General features: G+C 38.1%; 3 protein-coding genes across 7 annotated transcripts; 1 reads left to right on the forward strand and 2 right to left on the reverse strand.

The window, feature by feature from the left end:
• Positions 1 to 779: 779 nt before the first annotated feature.
• On the forward strand, positions 780 to 3,637 carry LOC124214508 (uncharacterized). 2 transcript variants are annotated; one of them, XM_046616826.2, is made up of 5 exons: positions 780 to 1,400; positions 1,558 to 1,711; positions 1,812 to 1,973; positions 2,226 to 2,459; positions 2,556 to 3,637. In XM_046616826.2, exons 1-5 carry the CDS (start codon positions 1,167 to 1,169, stop codon positions 3,218 to 3,220), a joined length of 1,449 nt encoding a protein of 482 aa, XP_046472782.1. In that variant the 5' UTR covers positions 780 to 1,166; the 3' UTR covers positions 3,221 to 3,637. The 2 variants fall into 2 exon arrangements, with proteins under 2 accessions (XP_046472782.1, XP_046472783.1); XM_046616827.2 differs by having other exon boundaries at positions 2,235 to 2,459.
• A 2,109-nt stretch (positions 3,638 to 5,746) lies between these two features.
• Positions 5,747 to 10,821, reverse strand: LOC124213574 (piggyBac transposable element-derived protein 4-like). Of its 4 annotated transcripts, XM_046615005.2 has the most exons (5): positions 10,654 to 10,817; positions 9,186 to 10,567; positions 7,680 to 7,750; positions 6,375 to 6,564; positions 5,747 to 5,782 (listed from the first exon to the last, which is right to left on the reverse strand). In XM_046615005.2, exons 2-5 carry the CDS (start codon positions 10,555 to 10,557, stop codon positions 5,757 to 5,759), a joined length of 1,659 nt encoding a protein of 552 aa, XP_046470961.1. In that variant the 5' UTR covers positions 10,558 to 10,567; positions 10,654 to 10,817; the 3' UTR covers positions 5,747 to 5,756. The 4 variants fall into 4 exon arrangements, 3 of the variants coding, with proteins under 3 accessions (XP_046470961.1, XP_046470962.1, XP_046470958.1); XR_006881901.2 differs by lacking the exon at positions 7,680 to 7,750 and having other exon boundaries at positions 10,654 to 10,819; XM_046615006.2 differs by lacking the exon at positions 7,680 to 7,750 and having other exon boundaries at positions 10,027 to 10,567; positions 10,654 to 10,812.
• A 5,583-nt stretch (positions 10,822 to 16,404) lies between these two features.
• Positions 16,405 to 19,908, reverse strand: LOC138190338 (piggyBac transposable element-derived protein 4-like). The gene is made up of 2 exons (XM_069134628.1): positions 19,767 to 19,908; positions 16,405 to 19,680 (listed from the first exon to the last, which is right to left on the reverse strand). Exon 2 carries the CDS (start codon positions 19,668 to 19,670, stop codon positions 18,225 to 18,227), a length of 1,446 nt encoding a protein of 481 aa, XP_068990729.1. The 5' UTR covers positions 19,671 to 19,680; positions 19,767 to 19,908; the 3' UTR covers positions 16,405 to 18,224.
• Positions 19,909 to 20,187: the final 279 nt, after the last annotated feature.

A 20,187-nucleotide genomic window follows, 5' to 3' on the forward strand; every position in this document is an offset into this window, starting at 1 on the left:
TCAGTTGAGAAATTATTTCTATATGTCAGCTGCATCTTCTTTCGGAATGAAGATATTAGCGTTGACTGAAGATATATATTATTATCTCCAGTTAATGGTGCGAGTGAAGTATTAAATATATATACAGAAATTACATAAGGTACATGTAGGATCATCTATATATCTTCATTCTTAGATTAACTTCTTCGACTATGTCTCCCACCCTTTGCATCAAGAAAAGGTTTCTAGCTCTGTTAACAGTAAACCAGGTGCATGTTTATTGTGCATCTATTTAGATAACATTATTTTTGTCGATCCGATGGAGTCAGATTTACTTTGCCGAATTTGGCCCAAATGAATTTGCGTAGTTGAAAAGTATACGGCGTCCATACAGGGTTGTATGAAAATTTAACGTTCCATGAACAAGGAATCCTTGTTTCTCAAGGAAGGACTATGAATACGGGTGTAGAGGTAAAGAGTCCGAACGCAATGCTAGCCAAATGGTCGGTGAAAGTGATTAAGGATCCGATCGTAGGCCTGGCAAGGCTACACCCGTATTCATAGTTCCTCCTTATCTCAAGGATAAAGGACGCCTTGATGAAGGCTTCCTTGAATCTCAGAGTCGTCCTCGTTTCATGGTCACAACTTGGCTTTCCGTTCCAGAAGGAAGACATATTTAGGGATATGTGATTGCTTATGGTGGTGAAACTGCTGATCGAAGCGCCACTCGGCTATATTTAAATCTAACTTGAACTGCTTAGCTCTCATTGTCAAGTTGCGTCGGTTGATGAGAGTGTATAACCTCAAAGAAGTTAACCTATAGACTGGCTGTGATCTGCGTCATACGGGTCATAAGTGCATAGACGCCAAGCGCAAGCTCCACGAAACGAAACAGCCAATCGCAGTGCCGAAGGTTTCCTCAAGGAAGCTCGAGACCTGCCTTGAAAGAAGGGGGCCAATAAGGCTCCTTATTCTGTCGAGGAAGGTCTATGAAACGTGAAATGAGGAACAAGGAACTCTTGTTCCTCAAGGAAGGACTATGAATACGGGTGTAAATTATCGTTGATGTTCTATATAAATTGAGCGGCAGCATTTAGGGGTGTTGTTTCGAAAACAAATCTCCGTAACCTAAGTTCATGTATCCATCAGCGGCTGGCTTGCTTCGTTTACAGTAATATAAAACAAACATGCCGAAAGCCTGCATTGTTCCGAAGTGTAAGACTGGTCAGAGAACTCACAAAGTAAAGTGCTCAGTATTCAGAGTACCGCAGAATCGACGACTACGCAAACAGTGGGAAGCTAAGATCCCTGGCATAGTTTTCCTCAAAGCAAACCAGTACGTTTGTGAGAAACACTTTAGCAAAGAATGCATAATCAGGAAATGGATTAAGTACGACTCTCAGGGGAATATCGTAGCAGAGGTAATTTGAAATAATTCCACTGTTGATGAATTTTTTTGCTCTCGTACAGTCCAACGCAGTTGAAGTTGTGAAACCAGTACTACGAGTCGATGCAACTTTTATTATTTTGTATTCGTATTTAGTGAACTGCTTGATATGACTAATTTTCAAATTTTAGTCACCGTATCAGCGACCACGATTAGCAGAATCAGCTCTTCCCACTATATTCAAAGATGAATCAAATGCTAATGCTTTAGTGAAGACCAAGAAAATCTCCTCAGTTGACAGGATGTGTGTTGATAATCACAGTAATAGTGCGCCCAAAATCGAAGGTACATATGCTCAAAAATAGGTATTACTTATAATATATAAGACATTGACCTGTACGAGTAATGTCTAAGTATTAAATAATACCAGAATTTCTTTCATTAGAAAATAATCACATCGGAGATTCATCACCTGTACATGAAATAGAACAGAAGCCTCGGCTCGTTCGTCAAATATTGCCACAGTTGGACCGAAATGTGCCATGCATTCAATCGGAGTCGATTCATAAGGAAACATCGATGGTTTTAAATCAAATCAAAATACCAGGTACACAACATCCTTGCATATTGGCAATGAGTTAAATTAAATTGAATTTAATAGTAACATTTGTTCCATATTCCAATAGAATAAATGAGACATTTGATTATAGTTTGAATATGTCAACGAAAATGTGTATGTACGAAACTCAAGATAACATTAGTGAGTCATTTATAAGATGTGTACACAAGCTTTGGTCGTTTGGCCTTGTTCAAACATAACCAATATAAGATGTATTTTCTTAATCATTTATCTTATAAGTTGTAATAGGCAGGAACAAACTGCTTGGGTCCAATTGTCAAGCAGTGGATACAAACAAAGAGGTCACGAAAAGTTCAATCGACAATCAACAAATATGTTGGCATCTTCCGACAAAACCCAAAAGCTGCCAAGATTCTCCTACTTTACCATTCAGAAAAACCGTAATTTCTCAGCAGACACATAATTCGATGAACTTGAGTACCAGTGGGTTTCTGAAAGCAATCACTAGTACATGTAAGTATTATTTTTAGTCAAAATACCGTGAAGCAAATGGATAAAAAACAAAAATATACATTTTACCAGAAAACCACCTGATTGTTTCCATTGCAGCTCTATGGATAAACAACGATCTATTGGTTAAACTTCCGCCGATGTGGTGTGTAACTGAATCGTGTAGAGGAACTGAACGTTTCTGGATATTTACAGACATACGACTCATGTTCAATAATGACATACGTAGTCCCGTTATAGAAAAGAGTGTCATTATCCACGCTGATGGTACAATCTCTTATCAGGTACAGGGGAAGGCTGTAGAATTTCACGAATTGCAAGCGCTTAGAAACACCGAAGATATTACATTGCTGCCTGCGATCTTGTTTAAATTTCAATGTACGCGTGTATGCAAAGGAACTGGACCAATTGTCGAGAGCCTCTTTCAGGAAGGAACTGCTTATCGCAATAACCGCGGAGACTGGCATAGCATTCACTGCGAACTACTGACAAAAAAAAACCGTTGCGAATACTGTGTCCGACTGAAAAAAACACTCCTCCAAAAAAAGGCAAGACTTGAAAAGCGTGCTGAAATGAAGAAAATTTACCGCACTTCGAATTCCAATGATCTAAAAAAATTGATGGTCTTGAAGAAGACAATTTATAGGCTAAGACAAGAAAATAATCGTGCACATTATCGAATTTTGCTATTGAAGAATGCATTAAAACGCACCGAGATCAATTCTGAGAAAAATAATGCCGATAGCGGAAGAAGGGTTAAATAACCAAAGATATTCAGCCATACGAATTGTGCTTTCAATTACGGTGAACATTCGCGTTTCCGGGTATTACGATTGCAGTTTACGGAGAGTTTACGGAGATTATTCCATTGCTATGCACCCCTACACCACGGGGCTATTTGTCATTGGTAAAATAAAAATGCGGCTTCAAAACCAATCATACTAAAGAAACACTAGTTAGTAGAGAACAATCTTTCTCCTTGAAAACATAAGTAATGACACGTAATCTTGTTATCTGGCGACATGTGTCTGAGAAAAGCGATACCCGTCTGCTCCAAGGACTTTGCTTACTCTGGTTTAGTAATAAATTTAGTGATTTTATATTTTTTGACCTCGCTGTTGTGTTGTAAAAAGAATTGTAACGTCCCATTCATTGTTCAATAAAATGTATGAGAGGATAGACTTGGCTTGTACGGTCAAAATACAGTTTTGTACTACCTTAACATTATATGTTAAATTCGAGAGACAACACCGTATTCTTCCGAATATAAGTCGAGGTTTTTCGTTGCCAACATGACTCCCTAAAATCGTCCTTGACGCGGGCTTGACTTATATTCAGGATTTTTTTGGAAATTCACTTTACACACTAAAATTGTTTTTTATGAATATTTCAATCGTCAAATTAGACCAGTTGAATTCACGCTGCGATATTTTAATAATTTACCCAAGTTCCATTGATAAATCTACCTGTTTAAAAAAATACAAGTCGGTTTATATTCAGTACCTAAAAAAAGTCCTGAAATGCAGACTAAAGACTGGGGGTCGACTCATATCGTCGATTTATATTCGGAACAATACGGTAATATAAATGAGTTCTTTGAATAGATCAGTATGTAAGGCATGCAATAGCTTAGTATGTTCACGTAACATAGTTGCGTTAAGTTCTTTTAAAAGGTCTTGTGACGTTTATGTTAATCTGGTTTTCAATTAGTAGTACCTCAGAGCAAATAGACATGGAGGAACCATCGACGCCGAAAATCTAGCCCCGAGCTGGGAAGAGAGAGGGACGTAGTGAGACTTGCAGCATGATGTATATGGAGCATTTCGTGTTAGATCGACCTGGTCTGACCCATGACCTGTCATTTGAATTACGATTTTTTACATGATTGCTTTGACTCCAAGGAACTCATTTTTTCTCTAAACTTTTTTCCAATTGACCTAAATTAGTTGCGATTTTTGGTAACGACCATATTGATCGACACAATTCAAGAATCAGTAATAATTCTGAAAAGTCGTTTGTGAGATATCCAAATTTTCGAGCTTTGAACACAGAGGTTCGTAACTTATACTTACTTGCCGAGAGATCATAATGCTTGGGGATCTTTCCTGATTTCACGACAAAGACTGGAAATACTTAATTTGTTCTTGCATTTTTATTGCGATGTAGCTTTGATAACTTCATTGTTTTATATTTCAGATATTTTTACCTAGATTTCATTACTTTTTGTAAGTATGCGGCAATGACACTGCCGTACTGTACTAACAGATGAACTAATTGTAAGTGAACCACGATATTTGTACTTGTTGAGATCCGCAGCATTTATACACGATATCATTATTCTTGCTTGTGTTGCCACGATGAGAGTGCGATATAGGAATACTACTAATCCAATTGATGCTCCCATACGTTCATGCTGCTGCCTCAATTTTCTATCAAGTAATAAACACATTGCGAGGTGAAAATGGTAGAGGAAGCTTTTTTCTTTTTTTTTTTTCTACCAACACATTTCATTCGACACTTTTAAAGAAAACAATGTATGATATTATTCGTATTGCACGATTTATTGATGAACATTTTTTTACAGCAAAGTCATAAAATTACAATCAACTTGTTTATGACATAAACCTTTCACAGAGGAATTGAACAAAGTATAAATGAGATGCATTATTGTGCCGTTGAAAGTCGAATGAACTTCAAAAATTCAATTATATTTGCACAGTTCGATCGGTTAGCTAAACAGTTCAATTGTAAATTAAAATGTGTAAAACTTGAACCAAATTAATGTGAAAAAAGTCTACTTGTCTATGCAGTAAGCATTTAAGTACGTATTTTCTTTGTCTTAATTTTTTTCATCTCTTTTTTAGCCCATTTCTTTCTTGCAGTTCGTTAAATTGACCAGACCTGAAGTCCGAGTCTTCGACTTGTATGTGTACATCATATGTCAGAAAGCTCGCAAGTCGTCACAGGTTGCCAGGTTGTCAAATCATCAATATAACCCAGAATAACTAGAGCCACTGCCAAAAGGTAATTGGCATTGAAAGCTTGTACGAAGAGACATGCACTTGTCGTTTCGTCGTTCTAAAGAGGGAGACTAATCATAAGAGTCTTGGAGTTTTCACTGCTTAAAGAAATAAAAGCATTAGTTGCAGATATTGATGTAGCAAGACAGGAGAATTTAGTTTATGGTGATAAACTCCAACACGAAATACTGGCCGTTTCGTTCCTTTTTGATTTTTTTTGGTTTTTTTTTTGTAAATCTCTGAGTGCCCTCCATCTTGACAATTTCAGTCCTTTGTCCTCTTAGACAATTTTATCTTTCGGTTGATCTGTTAAAAAATATAAATTTGTTAATGGTAAAATCCTTCCAACGTGACTACAACAGCGTAAAAAACTGTTTTCAAGTGCTGAAATGAATATTTTTGTCTGCTGACTATCATGAAAAAAGTATTCGCAATGCTTGTAGACTTGTAGAATCACGCTATTTGTTTCGTTGACACGGTTCAACCAACAGGATACACGGATAGAAAAATCTGAGAAAAATTACCCTGCTGTCTATAATCGTGATGTAAAAGACACCTAATGCAGTTTTTACGGTGCTGCATCAGGAAAATGCGTGCTCACATTTTAAATGTTGTGCTGCCGAAATACATAGTTTCTAAGCAATGTGGTAATTATTTTCATAAAAACCTATAATTTTTGTAACATGCATCAATAAAAAATGCATAAGGTGTCTTTTACATCACGATTATAGACAGTAGGGTAATTTTTCTCAGATTTTTCTCTCCGTGTAGCTGCGAGAGGTTGATACTTTGCTACTCAAGTGAGACTTTGTACAGAGGTTGATAGTTTAGAAACAAATACGAGTTAGCTAACGAAAGAGAAAATATTACCGAATAGAAAAATCTACCAAAGTATTACCTTGTCCTTTTCCCATACGCCCGATGTTGGATGCAGCTGGAGAACTTGCTCCGATGATTTTTCTATTAACGTCGTATACGTCCGAACCCCTTTGTTTTCCTGTATTTCCTTCTTCGCGAGAGAATTTACGAATCTCGACTCTTCCAATTTTTTTTACAGTGTGTTCTGAGGTCTGCCATATTCTCTTCCGCTGACAATAAGAAATGAGAAACTGTCAAGACCGTTGACTTAAGTACGTACCTGTCACTGGGGCCGGTAAGAAAAAAAGGAGGATAGTTTTCGTATAATCCACACGAGCGACATTGAACTTGACAACACTGGCTCCTAGCTTTGGTTTATCATAATATTCGCCCAGTTCTCCTTGTAACTTTATTGTCAAATTTATTGCCAACAAGCTTCGTAGATTTCATTTCTGTTTGATTCGCAGTTGGAAACAGCTACTATATATACATATGTATAGTACTTGATGTGAAAGATCACTCAAAAACAAGCAACCCGATAGTTTCCAAATCGTACTCTTGGAACCGTTTAAGGGGGAATATCAGTGTGAAAAAAAAAATCGATTTTTTTTTCTTGCTTAAATAGATAGTTTTGACAAATTTTGAAAACAACTTTCGGCTTAGAAGTATTCGAAATTGGCACCAAGCGTCGACGCTTGTTTTTTATCAACATTTAAGTTACATCATTCAATTTTATCCTTTCGAAACTTTAAACGCGTTTTTCTCGAAACCATGTTTTTTGACCTGGTTGACAGCATAACTCTGTCAAATTTTGTCCAATTGACTTCGTTCAAAAAGGATTCTCTTCAGAAAACTTATCGCTATCGTCGCATCGTAGTGTTTTTTTCAAAATTGTTTAATTTTTTTTTTATTCATAATTTACTGCTAATTTTTTATGCAAAATTCTTTTTTTTTTCAAATGGCCGCCATTTTTTTTCAATCAAAATTTTCAAATTTCCCACGATGCTGCGATATCTATACCATCATAATTTCATAATCTTTTTGAACTTTTGAGTTCAGATGCTTGCTGTGGCACTCATGTAGTCAACTGTCGGGAAGTTTTTTTTTGAGACGCCATTTTGCGACCGCTCCTCTGCTTTATAAAATGTACTGAAAATAAAAAAAAAATTTCCCTGTATACTTCAATGCTTCAATGATAAATACACAAAATCCCAAATAATTCGATCGAGCCGTTTTCTCAAAAAAAAATTCTCAAAAAATACCTAATTTTTCAGCCTGTCACACTGATATTCACCCTTACACGTACACGTACTACTTCATGAAAAATTTGATTTTCAATAATTACAGCGCCATCTGTATCCGATCGAAAAAAAATGTCGAATAAAACTTGTGTATTTTCCCATGGACAATTTGAATCTGCAATAAAAAATAGTGGTATCCACTTAAGATTTCAAAGTTACTACCCCTCACGCCCTCAGGGGTTGGGGTGGAGGGTTGAATTTTACGGGGTTAGTTTTCCCCATCAAAATCAAACAGTTTAAGTCTCGTACATTTCTTTGTACAATTCGTATTTCTTGAGATATTTTGATGTCTCAAGATATATACTACATATATATAGTAGCTGTTTCCAACTGCGAATCGAATCAATGTATATATATATATATATTCTGATGCATTGAACAAGTGTAATGAGAATGAATGAGATACATACGTTCGGTTAGTAACGCAACTAAATGTTTCTTTGCTACGAAATATTTGTTTTTAGTTCTTTATAGTCTGATGTGAATGATTCATTCTTACTCTCCAGGTCATCAACTAGATACTGGTTTATTAGAAAATGATTTCAATACCGTTTTGTTAAAATTCGTTTTTTTATTTCGTATCTTTGTTCTGATTCAATCAACTCCTTGTTCATTTCATAGTTGTACAGTGACTCCAGTGCGTACAAAACTAGTCAAAATCCAAATCATGCAGTTGATCAACTCATATTAAAAACAAAGCAACAGCTATATACACTAATGGCAGCAAGGAAAACGATCAACCGTACGTAGATGCTGCCTGCTATGTGCCCCAAATAAATGAAATTGCAAAGAAAAGCATAAATCCAAACGCATCAGTGTATACAGCCTTTAAAATAACTTTAAACCCTTCGACAGTGGGACTGTTGCAAAAATTTGATGTCGGTGCAACAATAAATTGCTGTCAAGGCCTTGTTCAACGGAAAGAATAGTAAAGTGAAAAAATAGATTCGATGTATACGAGAAACATATAACCATGGATCCTGGCCATGGAGACCCTATATTTATGATCAAGAGAGACCGGGCTCTGATGGTTCCTGCCGAAGCAAGTGTGATTATTGGTTCACTTGGAAATGCGCAATTTCAAAGAGAGAACAGTCGAGAACTTTGATTGAAAATAAATCGACGGTCATTTTTACAGTAAAAAATACTATTATTTATGTATAAACAAGAAATGATGACTGAAAACAAATACTAAATGTACAAAATAAACAATTATATGGCTTCGTTACATGATTTGCAAACAGTAATTCGATGGGCTTCGCAACTAGGCCTTTCACACCGCACACAACGAACAGCTGTTAATCTTACATCCGTACAGAATGCGCATCGTGCTGTTTTATGCGTTTTGCGTCTTTGTTGTTGAACTTTCCGTATATTTTGAAACGTCAGAGGTAGAGCAGGTTGCTGTACCAACGATTCAGTGCGAGCTTGAAGTTGTGGTTGTATTAGCGCGTAAGTCAATTCCTTGATGAAGTTTATTCGACTTGTTATCATATTCGCTTGTAAATTGTACAATACGAGGGAATTGACTCCAGCGTGATCCAACATACCAAAAAATATTCTTAGCGGCCACCTTGAAGTATGGCGAACAGTGGTGTAAGCCTGGCACATCTGATCGAATCTATAGGTGGCTTCTTTCGTGCGGGTGTAAAAATCTAGAATTTCTGGTGATCCGGTAACAACGTTCACTAGTCCGGTTTTGTGAAAACTTGATAATAATATAAGGACTTTTTTACTACCCGGGCAATATGAAACTAAGGTATTTCCTTCGGCGAAACCGAAGCGAACAGTACCAGGAGTCGCGTTTTGCGTGAACGATGGTGGTATTTCGCACATACTTTTTCGTAGAGTGCCAACCATGCTCAGGTTGTAGTGAATTTTCATTTCTCGAACAAGATCGACGGACATGAACCAATTATCGCATGTGATATTTCGCCCCGTATGATGAATTGATTCTGATAATTTTCGCACGTAATAGTTCGGCACAGATTCACCTGCGAGAGTTGGAATCCGTCCTGCGTAGGGCTCCGCGCTTATTAAATACGAAGTTTGTACATCGTTCATGCATACGATTTTTATACCACACTTGTTTGGTTTATCAGGAACGTAGACTTTCGAACAAAATTGTCCGTGGAATTTTAGAAACTGCTTGTCAATCGTGCAGCAATTAGATGGAAAATAGTTTCGTGTGCAATTCAAAATAAATAGATCCCAAATTTCTTTTATAGGCGCTAATTCGTGCGCTTTTCGTCGTTCGACTCTGGTTGCCTCATCGTCGAAAGTAAGACATGCTAACAAATAATAAAATCGACGTTTTTTGATTGCAGATGCGAACGAAACGATTCCAAATAGTGGTTTCCACAAATCCTCGGAGGGGGGGTTCTGTCTTACCAATCCGGTGAAGTATAATAATCCCAGCAAGGCTTTTAATTCCACCAAATTTGTCTCTCGATAAAGGTCTTCAATCTTGTACTCGGCTCTTCTTCGGATTTCTTCATTTGTATGCCGAACGATTATATCCAATAAGTCGTTTGAAAAAAGTAAACTCCATGCTTCGAGTGGTGTTCTGATATTCTTCGCATCGCCATTCGGTTTAGCAAAAGAAATTTCTGACACCTGTAGCACTGGTATTTCCGAATTATTCGCGTACCACTTGTAATTATTTTTTCCTTCTATCGCAAACTGACCATGCAATGGTCCTTGCGCGTGCTGTGCCTGCTCTTCGTATGAATCATATTCGACATCCATTGGAATTTCGCCTTTGTGGCCGAGCCCGGTATCTTCGTCTGCATCCTGGATATCATTGACCTCATGAAACGCTTCTTCGTTATTCGGTTCATCTTGCCATGGAATCTCGTAACTCGTTCCGAGTGGTAGCCCTCGAAGAAGACTACGAATTGTTTCATGACTTCTCTGCGTCATTCCACAGAATCTTGTATTTTTTGGAAAAATATTCTTGTTATACATTTTATCCCGGCAAGCAATAAAATCACACAGTCAAGTTATTTATTTACGTACCTCAAAGCGCTATTGGAAGTCTCTTGGATCAAAAAACAGAAAACTTTGGAATCCGGACAATTACTCTCACGCCGGTCACACTGGGACTTTTCGTCAACAAGTTTACACCACTATAGCTTAAGGACTCACTGGCGAACAGTGTTGCTGCTCCGGTAATTGAGCATGTGGCAGCTCTATAAGAGAAATGTACTAGATAGGTAATAGATTGTACTGAACAGAATTCAACTATTGTGAGGATATCTTTTTTGCCGCCAGGTGGTGCTTTGATTGTTTTCGCACTTGTCAGTGAGGTGGGCCAATCTTTTACCCGCGAATATTTCATGGCTGTGATGGAGTAACAAAATTGTTCTGTTCGGATCTCCCGATTGTATGTCGTTCCAGGTGATGTCGATGGTCGCCAACGCTGGCGACGAATCCATGACTATGCGTCCGAAGAAAAACCCGTCATCAACCAGCTTACTCGTGGAATGAAGAGATCTATAAGATCCGGAGGAGGTGTCATCGTACCAGGAGGCTAGCGCAACGAGAAAGAGGATGATCGGGCCAAAATACTCTGGAACAACAGCATGCAACGGCACGATGTGCTCTGAAGATGACTATCCGGGCCAGTGAGCACCGTGGGTGGAAGAAGCTTGGCAGCGAAGTCCGCGATGATCCGTGAGGTGGGCCATATGAAACGTTTGCGGAATTCAAAGGTCACAGGTCCGGAGTACGTACCAAACTTTGCCCTTGAAACGAGGTGTAGAACGTCTGTCTTCGTGATAGAACCTTTCCAACGCAATGGAAGTAGCAGCGGCTAGTCCTCCTTTCGAAAGACAACGAGCCACCAAACGAACCATTATTCTGTCGACGTATCTGCCTGATGGATATGGCTGAAAAGCCATTATAAAGGATCATTTGCAACAGAATGAAAGAATTAATCGCGAGAGTTGGCAACCTTTCCGAAAATCGGTATGATGTTCCGAGGGCCGGATCCACGATCGATAGAATCAACGTGATAGTTGACACTGCGCGTAAGGTCATTGTAGGAAAAAGATGGAAACGAGGTACGAAAAAGTTCTTGGCCATAGCAACGCTGTGCACGACAAGCGCATTAGCTTGAATCATGTGAAGTGTTTGGAGACCTAGACAAAGTCTATGTAGATTGCTGTTGCCATATGTGACCGCGATCTCACGGGGTGCTCTTCAAGAATAGGAGGTGGTTTTTCAGTCAGTAAGAGTCTCGCGCTGTTGCGGATTGAGCCCCAATTTGTCCTTCCGAAGATTTTCCTGCTGCCCTGGCAAAACACTACACATAATATCCCGTTGAAAACCGCTTATCGTGGGTTCCTACGAAGTTTCTGAGTCAGTCTTTGCCAATCCAGTAAGAAGTGACTCTTTTTTTCACTATCATTGAAGCCGCCGCAGTACTGAAGTAAAAATACGGCAGTCAGCGCATTTCTACATGCAATGCCGACCAAAAATATCCAAAACATTTTTTGTCCCACATACGAGGAAAGAGGCCGTGAAATGTATCCCTGCAATATTTCTTGGCTTCGTTGTTGCGTAAAATAAATTTTTTGGGCATATTTGAATTCGGCACTGCATGGAGAATTGGGCCGATCGCGGCACGTCCACATCGCTGTTGTTTAGGCGTTGATAATGGACAAATAGAGTGATATTTTACTCTATCGAAAGAAACTCACTGTAGCATCTTCTCAAGCCTTTATGCATGTAACGTACCTATCGATCGGCGCGGAGTTTCTACGGCGTAACTGTTGTCCCAACCCTGATGCCACCCACCCACCATACCAAGTATCAAGTAGATATACACACCTGTTTACACTCGTATGCGTGATGTCGGCAGATAACCGCGTTGTGACTTGTGCTTGCGGCGACATGAGCAGAGTCGCGATAATTTTCCCTGAATAAAATTCGCTGACTTTTCCGTTAATAAACTCAGAACTCCTTATATCTTTCCACGAACGTTGGGTAACGTTGGTCGTCTATCACGGGCAAAGACTCCAGAAATGTTGCATCTTCGATATATATAAATTTGGATTGAAAAACGCAAGGTATTGCGTCCTTTCACATGAATAATTATAAATTTACCAAAACCGTTTCCGAAAGTTAGCTACGCTGAATTTACGAAGCTTGGTTGAAGTTCGAAAACAATTTATAAGAGAACGAGAAAAATGTACGTTTTTCCCTGTGGTTCACCGTAATTACTCAACTTTTCCCTGTCTATTTCCAACAGACGAAATTTGCGTACGTCAAATTCCGCGTACGTCAAATTCCTAGTTTTTTTCCAGTAAACAGAGATCAATGGATTTTCGATCAGCAACATCAAGTTTCGGTGTCTTTCTAACGTGTGAGGTAGAAAAAGATTTGATCAAATCAACATCCATTTCTCGACGGTGGAGCGGAATAACTGCACCAAGAATTGAACACTGCGTGTCAAGGTGGAAATTCACGAGACTAGTTTTCGTAGGCCATTCTTTCCCGATAATTTGACCGTCTATTTTTAAGCGTGCCAATTCACTCGGTTCTTGTATCGATCCTCGGGCAGTTGGTTATATTATTTCTGGACAGCTAATCGGGGTTCAATATTAATATATGGCCACTCAAGGGGATGCCGGACCATCGTCAAATACGGCAAATCGTATCTTACTATTCTTTCTCTACCGAAGTAGTGAACTCCCTTCAAATTTCACGAAATGATAGAACTCATTATTGTCCTTGCGGTTTGACTGGAAAAAGTTTACTCAATTTTAAGTTTTGGTATCGTACTGCAACCGAATCAGAGATTCTTCGTATTTAATCACGAATTTTCCAAACATTTCTTAATCAATCCCCAAGCACAATAATAAGCCCTGTAGTTTCCAAAGTTTGAAGAAATTGTTTCACTCAGAAGAAGTAAGAACTGCAGAACACAATTTATCGTATTTGAAAGAAGTTTATAACCTTAATCATTATAAGTTCGATAAACTAACCTCTCAGCAAAATTATCTTCGCTTGAGTACCCGAATTCAGTATACATTCAACAAAGAAACTTTAATCTGGCAATATCCACCCAAAAGAGTCGTTACTTCAAATTTGTTGTCGCAATAATAAAGTGATTATTGCAAATTATTGCCATAAAAATTTAAGTTGAATAATTTCAATGGAATAGTAAATTCGTCCGTGCAAATTTTGAGCTGTTGATAAAGCTTATTCGAATGTAATAAAAATCTAAATGTATCCACTAAATAAGCTCCTACGGACTTCGACGACTATGAAGCAACAGTTTGAAATCTGATGCATTCGTGGAATCAGCTTTTGAAGTACTAGAAAATATTACTAGGTATTCAGTAGTAACCTATGTACTTTAAATAATTCTGCATAAATATTTAATAATAATTGATAGTAATATCGCCTTCGTAGAGTGGATTGTATTTTGATGGACCGAAATCATCCTTTTTACACTTTTATAAAAGTAATCGTCAATGTTCTTTCTTCTTATGTTGGAATTTTTAAGGAGAGCAAGCAGTGAAAAAATCATCATTCAGTGAAAAAATTGAGAATAAAATCATCCACTTTGATCCTAGTACCTGCAGTACTTCACTTCGTAGTGAGATGACCCTTGATTAGTCATAATAAATAAACTAATGCGAGATTCTCTTGCTCCCAGTCGCACGTGGCTCGTTTCACTACAGTAGCAACAGTAAACTATGCTAACGTTCGTCTAATTTGCATCTTCGAGTAGCGTTAGGTAAATCACCATTCTGATGCAACGTAACACGTCCTTCGCGTTGATAAAACTTCGGTAAAAATTATCGAGCGATGTGCGATGTGCGTAGAACGATAAAAACGGCAACGCTTATCCGTCACAACTGCTCGCAGTATCTAATCAGTCGAATTTTGGGCTGTAACATCTTTCGCGTTTACATTTTCTCCAAGTTATTACTGGGGACGTGCGCTTTTTATAACACGCATCTTTACTTTTTTGCGCCGTAATCGTGATTATTATGTTGGTGCCCGGAAAAAATTTGTCTAGATTCCAAAAATAGGCAAATTGAAAGAAACTGTTTTATTCCAATCTTGAACCAAATTAATGTGAAAAAAGTCTACTTGTCCATGCAGTAAGCATTTAAGTACGTATTTTCTTTGTCTTAATTTTTTTTCATCTTTTTTTTAGTCAATTTCTTTCTTGCAGTTCGTTAAATTGTCCAGACCTGAAGTCCGAGTCTTCGACTTGTATGTGTACATCATATGTCAGAAAGCTCGCAAGTCGTCACAGGTTGCCAGATTGTCAAATCATCAATATAACCCAGAATAACTAGAGCCACTGCCAAAAGGTAATTGGCATTGAAAGCTTGTACGAAGAGACATGCACTTGTCGTTTCGTCGTTCTAAAGAGGGAGACTAATCATAAGAGTCTTGGAGTTTTCACTGCTTAAAGAAATAAAAGCATTAGTTGCAGATATTGATGTAGCAAGACAGGAGAATTTAGTTCATGGTGATAAACTTCAACACGAAATACTGGCCGTTTCGTTCCTTTTTGATTTTTTTTGGTTTTTTTTTTGTAAACCTCTGAGTGCCCTCCATCTTGACAATTTCAGTCCTTTGTCCCCTTAGACAATTTTATCTTTCGGTTGATCTGTTAAAAAATATAAATTTGTTAATGGAAAAATCCTTCCAACGTGACTACAACAGCGTAAAAAACTGTTTTCAAGTGCTGAAATGAATATTTTTGTCTGCTGACTATCATGAAAAAAGTATTCGCAATACTTGTAGACTTGTAGAATCACGCTATTTGTTTCGTTGACACGGTTCAACCAACAGGATATACGGATAGAAAAATCTGAGAAAAATTACCCTGCTGTCTATAATCGTGATGTAAAAGACACCTAATGCGGTTTTTACGGTGCTGCATCAGGAAAATGCGTCGTCACATTTTAAATGTTGTGCTGCCGAAATACATAGTTTCTAAGCAAGGTGATAATTATTTTCATAAAAACCTATAATTTTTGTAACATGCATCAATAAAAAATGCATAAGGTGTCTTTTACATCACGATTATAGACAGTAGGGTAATTTTTCTCAGATTTTTCTCTCCGTGTAGCTGCGAGAGGTTGATACTTTTCTACTCAAGTGAGACTTTGTACAGAGGTTGATAGTTTAGAAACAAATACGAGTTAGCTAACGAAAGAGAAAATATTACCGAATAGAAAAATCTACCAAAGTATTACCTTGTCCTTTTCCCATACGCCCGATGTTGGATGCAGCTGGGGAACTTGCTCCGATGATTTTTCTATTAACGTCGTATACGTCCGAACCCCTTTGTTTTCCTGTATTTCCTTCTTCGCGAGAGAATTTACGAATCTCGACTCTTCCAATTTTTTTTACAGTGTGTTCTGAGGTCTGCCATATTCTCTTCCGCTGACAATAAGAAATGAGAAACTGTCAAGACCGTTGACTTAAGTACGTACCTGTCACTGGGGCCGGTAAGAAAAAAAGGAGGATAATTTTCGTATAATCCACACGAGCGACATTGAACTTGACAACACTGGCTCCTAGCTTTGGTTTATCATAATATTCGCCCAGTTCTCCTTGTAACTTCATTGTCAAATTTTTTGCCAACAAGCTTCGTAGATTACATTGCTGTTTGATTCGCAGTTGGAAACAGCTACTCTATATACATATATATTCTGATGCATTGAACAAGTGTAATTAGAATGAATTAGATACATACGTTCGGTTAGTAATGCCACTAAATGTTTCTTTGCTACGAAGTATTTGTTTTTAGTTCTTTATAGTCTGATGTGAACCATTCATTCTTACTCCCCACGTCATCAACTAGATACTGGTTTATTAGAAAATGATTTCAATACCGTTTTGTTAAAATTTGTGTTTTTTTTCGTATCTTTGTTCTGATTCAATCAACTCCTTGTTTTATACATTAATTCATTTGTATAGTTGTACAGTGACTCCAGTTCGTATTTTAAGTAATTTCGCTTATAGACAAAATATAGATTTTGACTTTATTAAATTCCCCATGTATTATTTCAACATTTTCATGGCAAGATATTTATTGTGACCGAGTTTTAACCTAGTTTTTTAGTATCACCTAGTCACTTATTATGGTCGGATATGTAACGGAGGTCGTCTCATGAAGTCACAAGCCGGTGGTGTGTACAGTTTCGATATAAAAACTACTATTATCAACTGGCTTACGTAGTACGGTCGGATGTATTTTGTCGCAGTGCAGCATTTGTACCTTGACAGTCCGAACGAATAGAAGCTTGAGTGTTCTGATCGCAAAAGAGTTCGGAAGTTCGCGAAAAAATCCACCAGTTTTGAGTGGCGCACTCACCAGATTTCATTTACCCCTTTGTTCGAAGCGTCCAGCACGCTCACATTCTGATACTGTCTGTCGTTCATTCGCTTTTTCATACACTATAGTTTACAATCTTGATTTTCATTTGTTCATTAGAAAGAATACAACATCAAGCCATTAGACCAGCCCTCGCCTACAGAAGATCAACACCCACATTCTTTTGGCTGAATGAAAGCTTACTCTACTGGATGATCCAGCAAAACTTCTAGCAAAACGATACATAACCAACGATCTGTCCAATAAAAAATCAATTCTCTGCTCTTACTTTACATACGATATCAGGCCAACAAAACTAAAAAGAAAAAGACTACTTGCCGAATGTGTTCAGTATGTAAAGGACTTAACTGAATATACTATGCACATCGATAATAATCTAACATTCTACGAACAGGAATATGATATCATCACTACCTCTGTACCAATAGATACTGATGTAGGTAGACAAATCAAAACTAGTCGAAATCCAAATCATGCAGTTGATCAACTCATATAAAAAAACGAAGCAACAGCTATATACACTGATGGCAGCAAGGAAAACGATCAACCGTACGTAGATGCTGCCTGCTATGTCCCCCAAACAAATGAAATTGCAAAGAAAAGCATAAATCCAAACGCATCAGTGTATACAGCCAAATAACTTTAAACCCTTCGACAGTGGGACTGTTGCAAAAATTTGATGTCGGTGCAACAATAAATTGCTGTCAAGGCCTTGTTCAACGAAGAGAATAGTAAAGTAAAGAAATAGATTCGATGTACACGAGAAACATATAACCATGGATCCTGGCCATGGAGACCTTATATTTATGATCAAGAGAGACCGGGCTCTGATGGTTCCTGCCGAAGCAAGTGTGATTATTGGTTCACTTGGAAATGCGCAATTTCAAAGAGAGAACGGTCGAGAACTTTGATTAAAAATAAATCGACGGTGATTTTTACAGCAAATAATACTATTATTTATGTATAAACAAGAAATTATGACTGAAAACAAATACTAATTGTACAAAACAAACAATTATATGGCTTCGTTACATGATTCGCAAACAGTAAGTCGATGGGCTTCGCAACTAGGCTTTTTACACCGCACACAACAATAAGTTGTTCTTCTTACATCCGTACCGATTGCGCCTAGTGTTCTTTTTTGCATTCTGTGTAGTTCTGTGTTAACTTTCGGTATTTCTTGAATTATCAGACGTGGAGCAGGGAGCTGTATCGACTATTTAAGGCGAGCTCGAAGATGTGGTTGTATTAGTGCGTCAGTCAATGCCTTGTTGAAGTTTGTTTGACTTGTTTCTATACTCGACGATTGTAAATTGTACAATACGAAGGAATTGACTGCAGCGTAATCCAACATACCGTAAAACATTCTTAGCGGCCACATTGAAGTATGTCGAGCAGAATTGCAAGTCTGGCACATCTGATCGAATCTATCGCTGACTTCTTTCGTGCGGTTGTAAAAGTCTAAAATTTCTGGTGATCCGGTATCATTTGTCACTCGTCCGGTTTTGTGCAAACTTGATAATAATATAAGGACTTTTTTACTTTCCGGACAATACGAAACTAAGGTATTTCCTTCGTTGTAACCGAAGCGAACAGTACCAGGAGTCGCGTTCCGCGTGAACGATGATGGTATATCCCACGTATTTTTTCGCAGAGTGCCAACCATGCTCAGGTTGTATTGAATTTTCATTTTTCGAACAAGATCGACAGACATGAACCAATTATCGCATGTGATATTTCGCCCCGTATGATGAATTGATTCTGACAATTTTCGCACGTAATAGCTCGTCACAGATTCACCTGGGAGAGTTCGAATCCGTCCTGCGTAGGGCTCTGCGTTTATTAAATACGAAGTTTGTACATCGTTCATGCATACGATTTTTATACCAGACTTTTTTGGTTTATTAGGAATAAAGACTTTCGAACAAAATCGTCCTTCGAACTTTAAAAAGTGCTGGTCGATCGTGCAATAACTAGATGGAAAATAGTTTCGCATGCAATTCCAAATAAATAGTTCCCAAATTTCTTTTATAGGTGCTAATTGATGCGCTCTTTGTCGTTCAATTCTGGTTGCCTTATCGTCGAAAGTAAGACATGCCAACAAAAAATAAAATCGGTGTCTGTCCATTGCAGCTTCGTACATATTATATCGAGATAGTGGCGTCCACAAATCCTCGGTAGAGCTGGCGTTCTGTTTTTCTAATCCGGTGAAGTATAATAATCCCAGCAAGGCTTTCAATTCCACCAAATTTGTCTCTCGATGAAGGTCTTCATTCTGGTACTCGGCTCTTCTTCGGATTTCTTCATTTGTATGCCGAACGATTATTTCCAATAAGTCGTTTGGAAAAAGTAAACTCCATGCTTCGAGTGGGGTTCTGATATTCATCGCATCGCCATTCGGTTTAGCAAAATAAATTTGTGACACGTGTTGCACTGGTATTTCCGAATTATTCGTGTACCACCTGTAATTATTTCTTCCTCTTATCACCAACTGACCATGCGATGGTCCTTGTGCGGTATCTTCGTCTGCATCCTGGATATCATCGACCTCATGAAACGCTTCTTCGTTATTCGGTTCATCTTGCGATAAAATCTCGTAACTCGTTCCGAGTGGTAGCCCTCGAAGAAGACTCTGAATTTGTTCAAGATTTCTCTGCGTCATTCTACAGAATCTTGTATTTTTTGGAAAAATATTCTTGTTATATATTTTATCTCGGCAAGCAATAAAATCACACAGTCAAGTTATTTATTTACGTACCTCAAAGCGCTATTGGAAGTCTCTTGGATCAAAAAATAGAAAACTTTGGAATCCGGACAATTACTCTGACGCCGGTCACACTGGGACTTTTCGTCAACAAGTTTACACCACTATAGCTTAAGGACTAACTGGCGAACAGTGTTGCTGCTTCGGTAATTCAGCATGTGGCAGCTCTATAAGAGAAATGTACTAGATAGGTAATAGTTTGTACTGAACAGAATTCAACTATTGTGAGGATATCTTTTTTGCCGCCAGGTGGTGCTTTGATTGTTTTCGCACTTGTCAGTGAGGTGGGCCAATCTTTTACCCGCGAATATTTCATGGCTGTGATGGAGTAACAAAATTGTTCTGTTCGGATCTCCCGATTGTATGTCGTTCCAGGTGATGTCGATGGTCGCCAACGCTGGCGACGAATCCATGA

Source organism: Neodiprion pinetum, chromosome 3 (assembly GCF_021155775.2).
Source record: "Neodiprion pinetum isolate iyNeoPine1 chromosome 3, iyNeoPine1.2, whole genome shotgun sequence".
NCBI lineage: Eukaryota > Metazoa > Arthropoda > Insecta > Hymenoptera > Diprionidae > Neodiprion > Neodiprion pinetum.

Coding starts and splice junctions, on each gene's coding strand:
- LOC138190338 (XM_069134628.1), bottom strand. CDS start 19,670: ATGACGCAGAGAAATCTTGAACAAATTCAGAGTCTTCTTCGAGGGCTA.
- LOC124213574 (XM_046615002.2), bottom strand. CDS start 10,557: ATGACGCAGAGAAGTCATGAAACAATTCGTAGTCTTCTTCGAGGGCTA.
- LOC124214508 (XM_046616826.2), top strand. CDS start 1,167: ATGCCGAAAGCCTGCATTGTTCCGAAGTGTAAGACTGGTCAGAGAACT. Junction 1,401..1,557: donor AGGGGAATATCGTAGCAGAG/GTAATTTGAAAT, acceptor TTCAAATTTTAG/TCACCGTATCAGCGACCACG. Junction 2,460..2,555: donor GAAAGCAATCACTAGTACAT/GTAAGTATTATT, acceptor TTTCCATTGCAG/CTCTATGGATAAACAACGAT.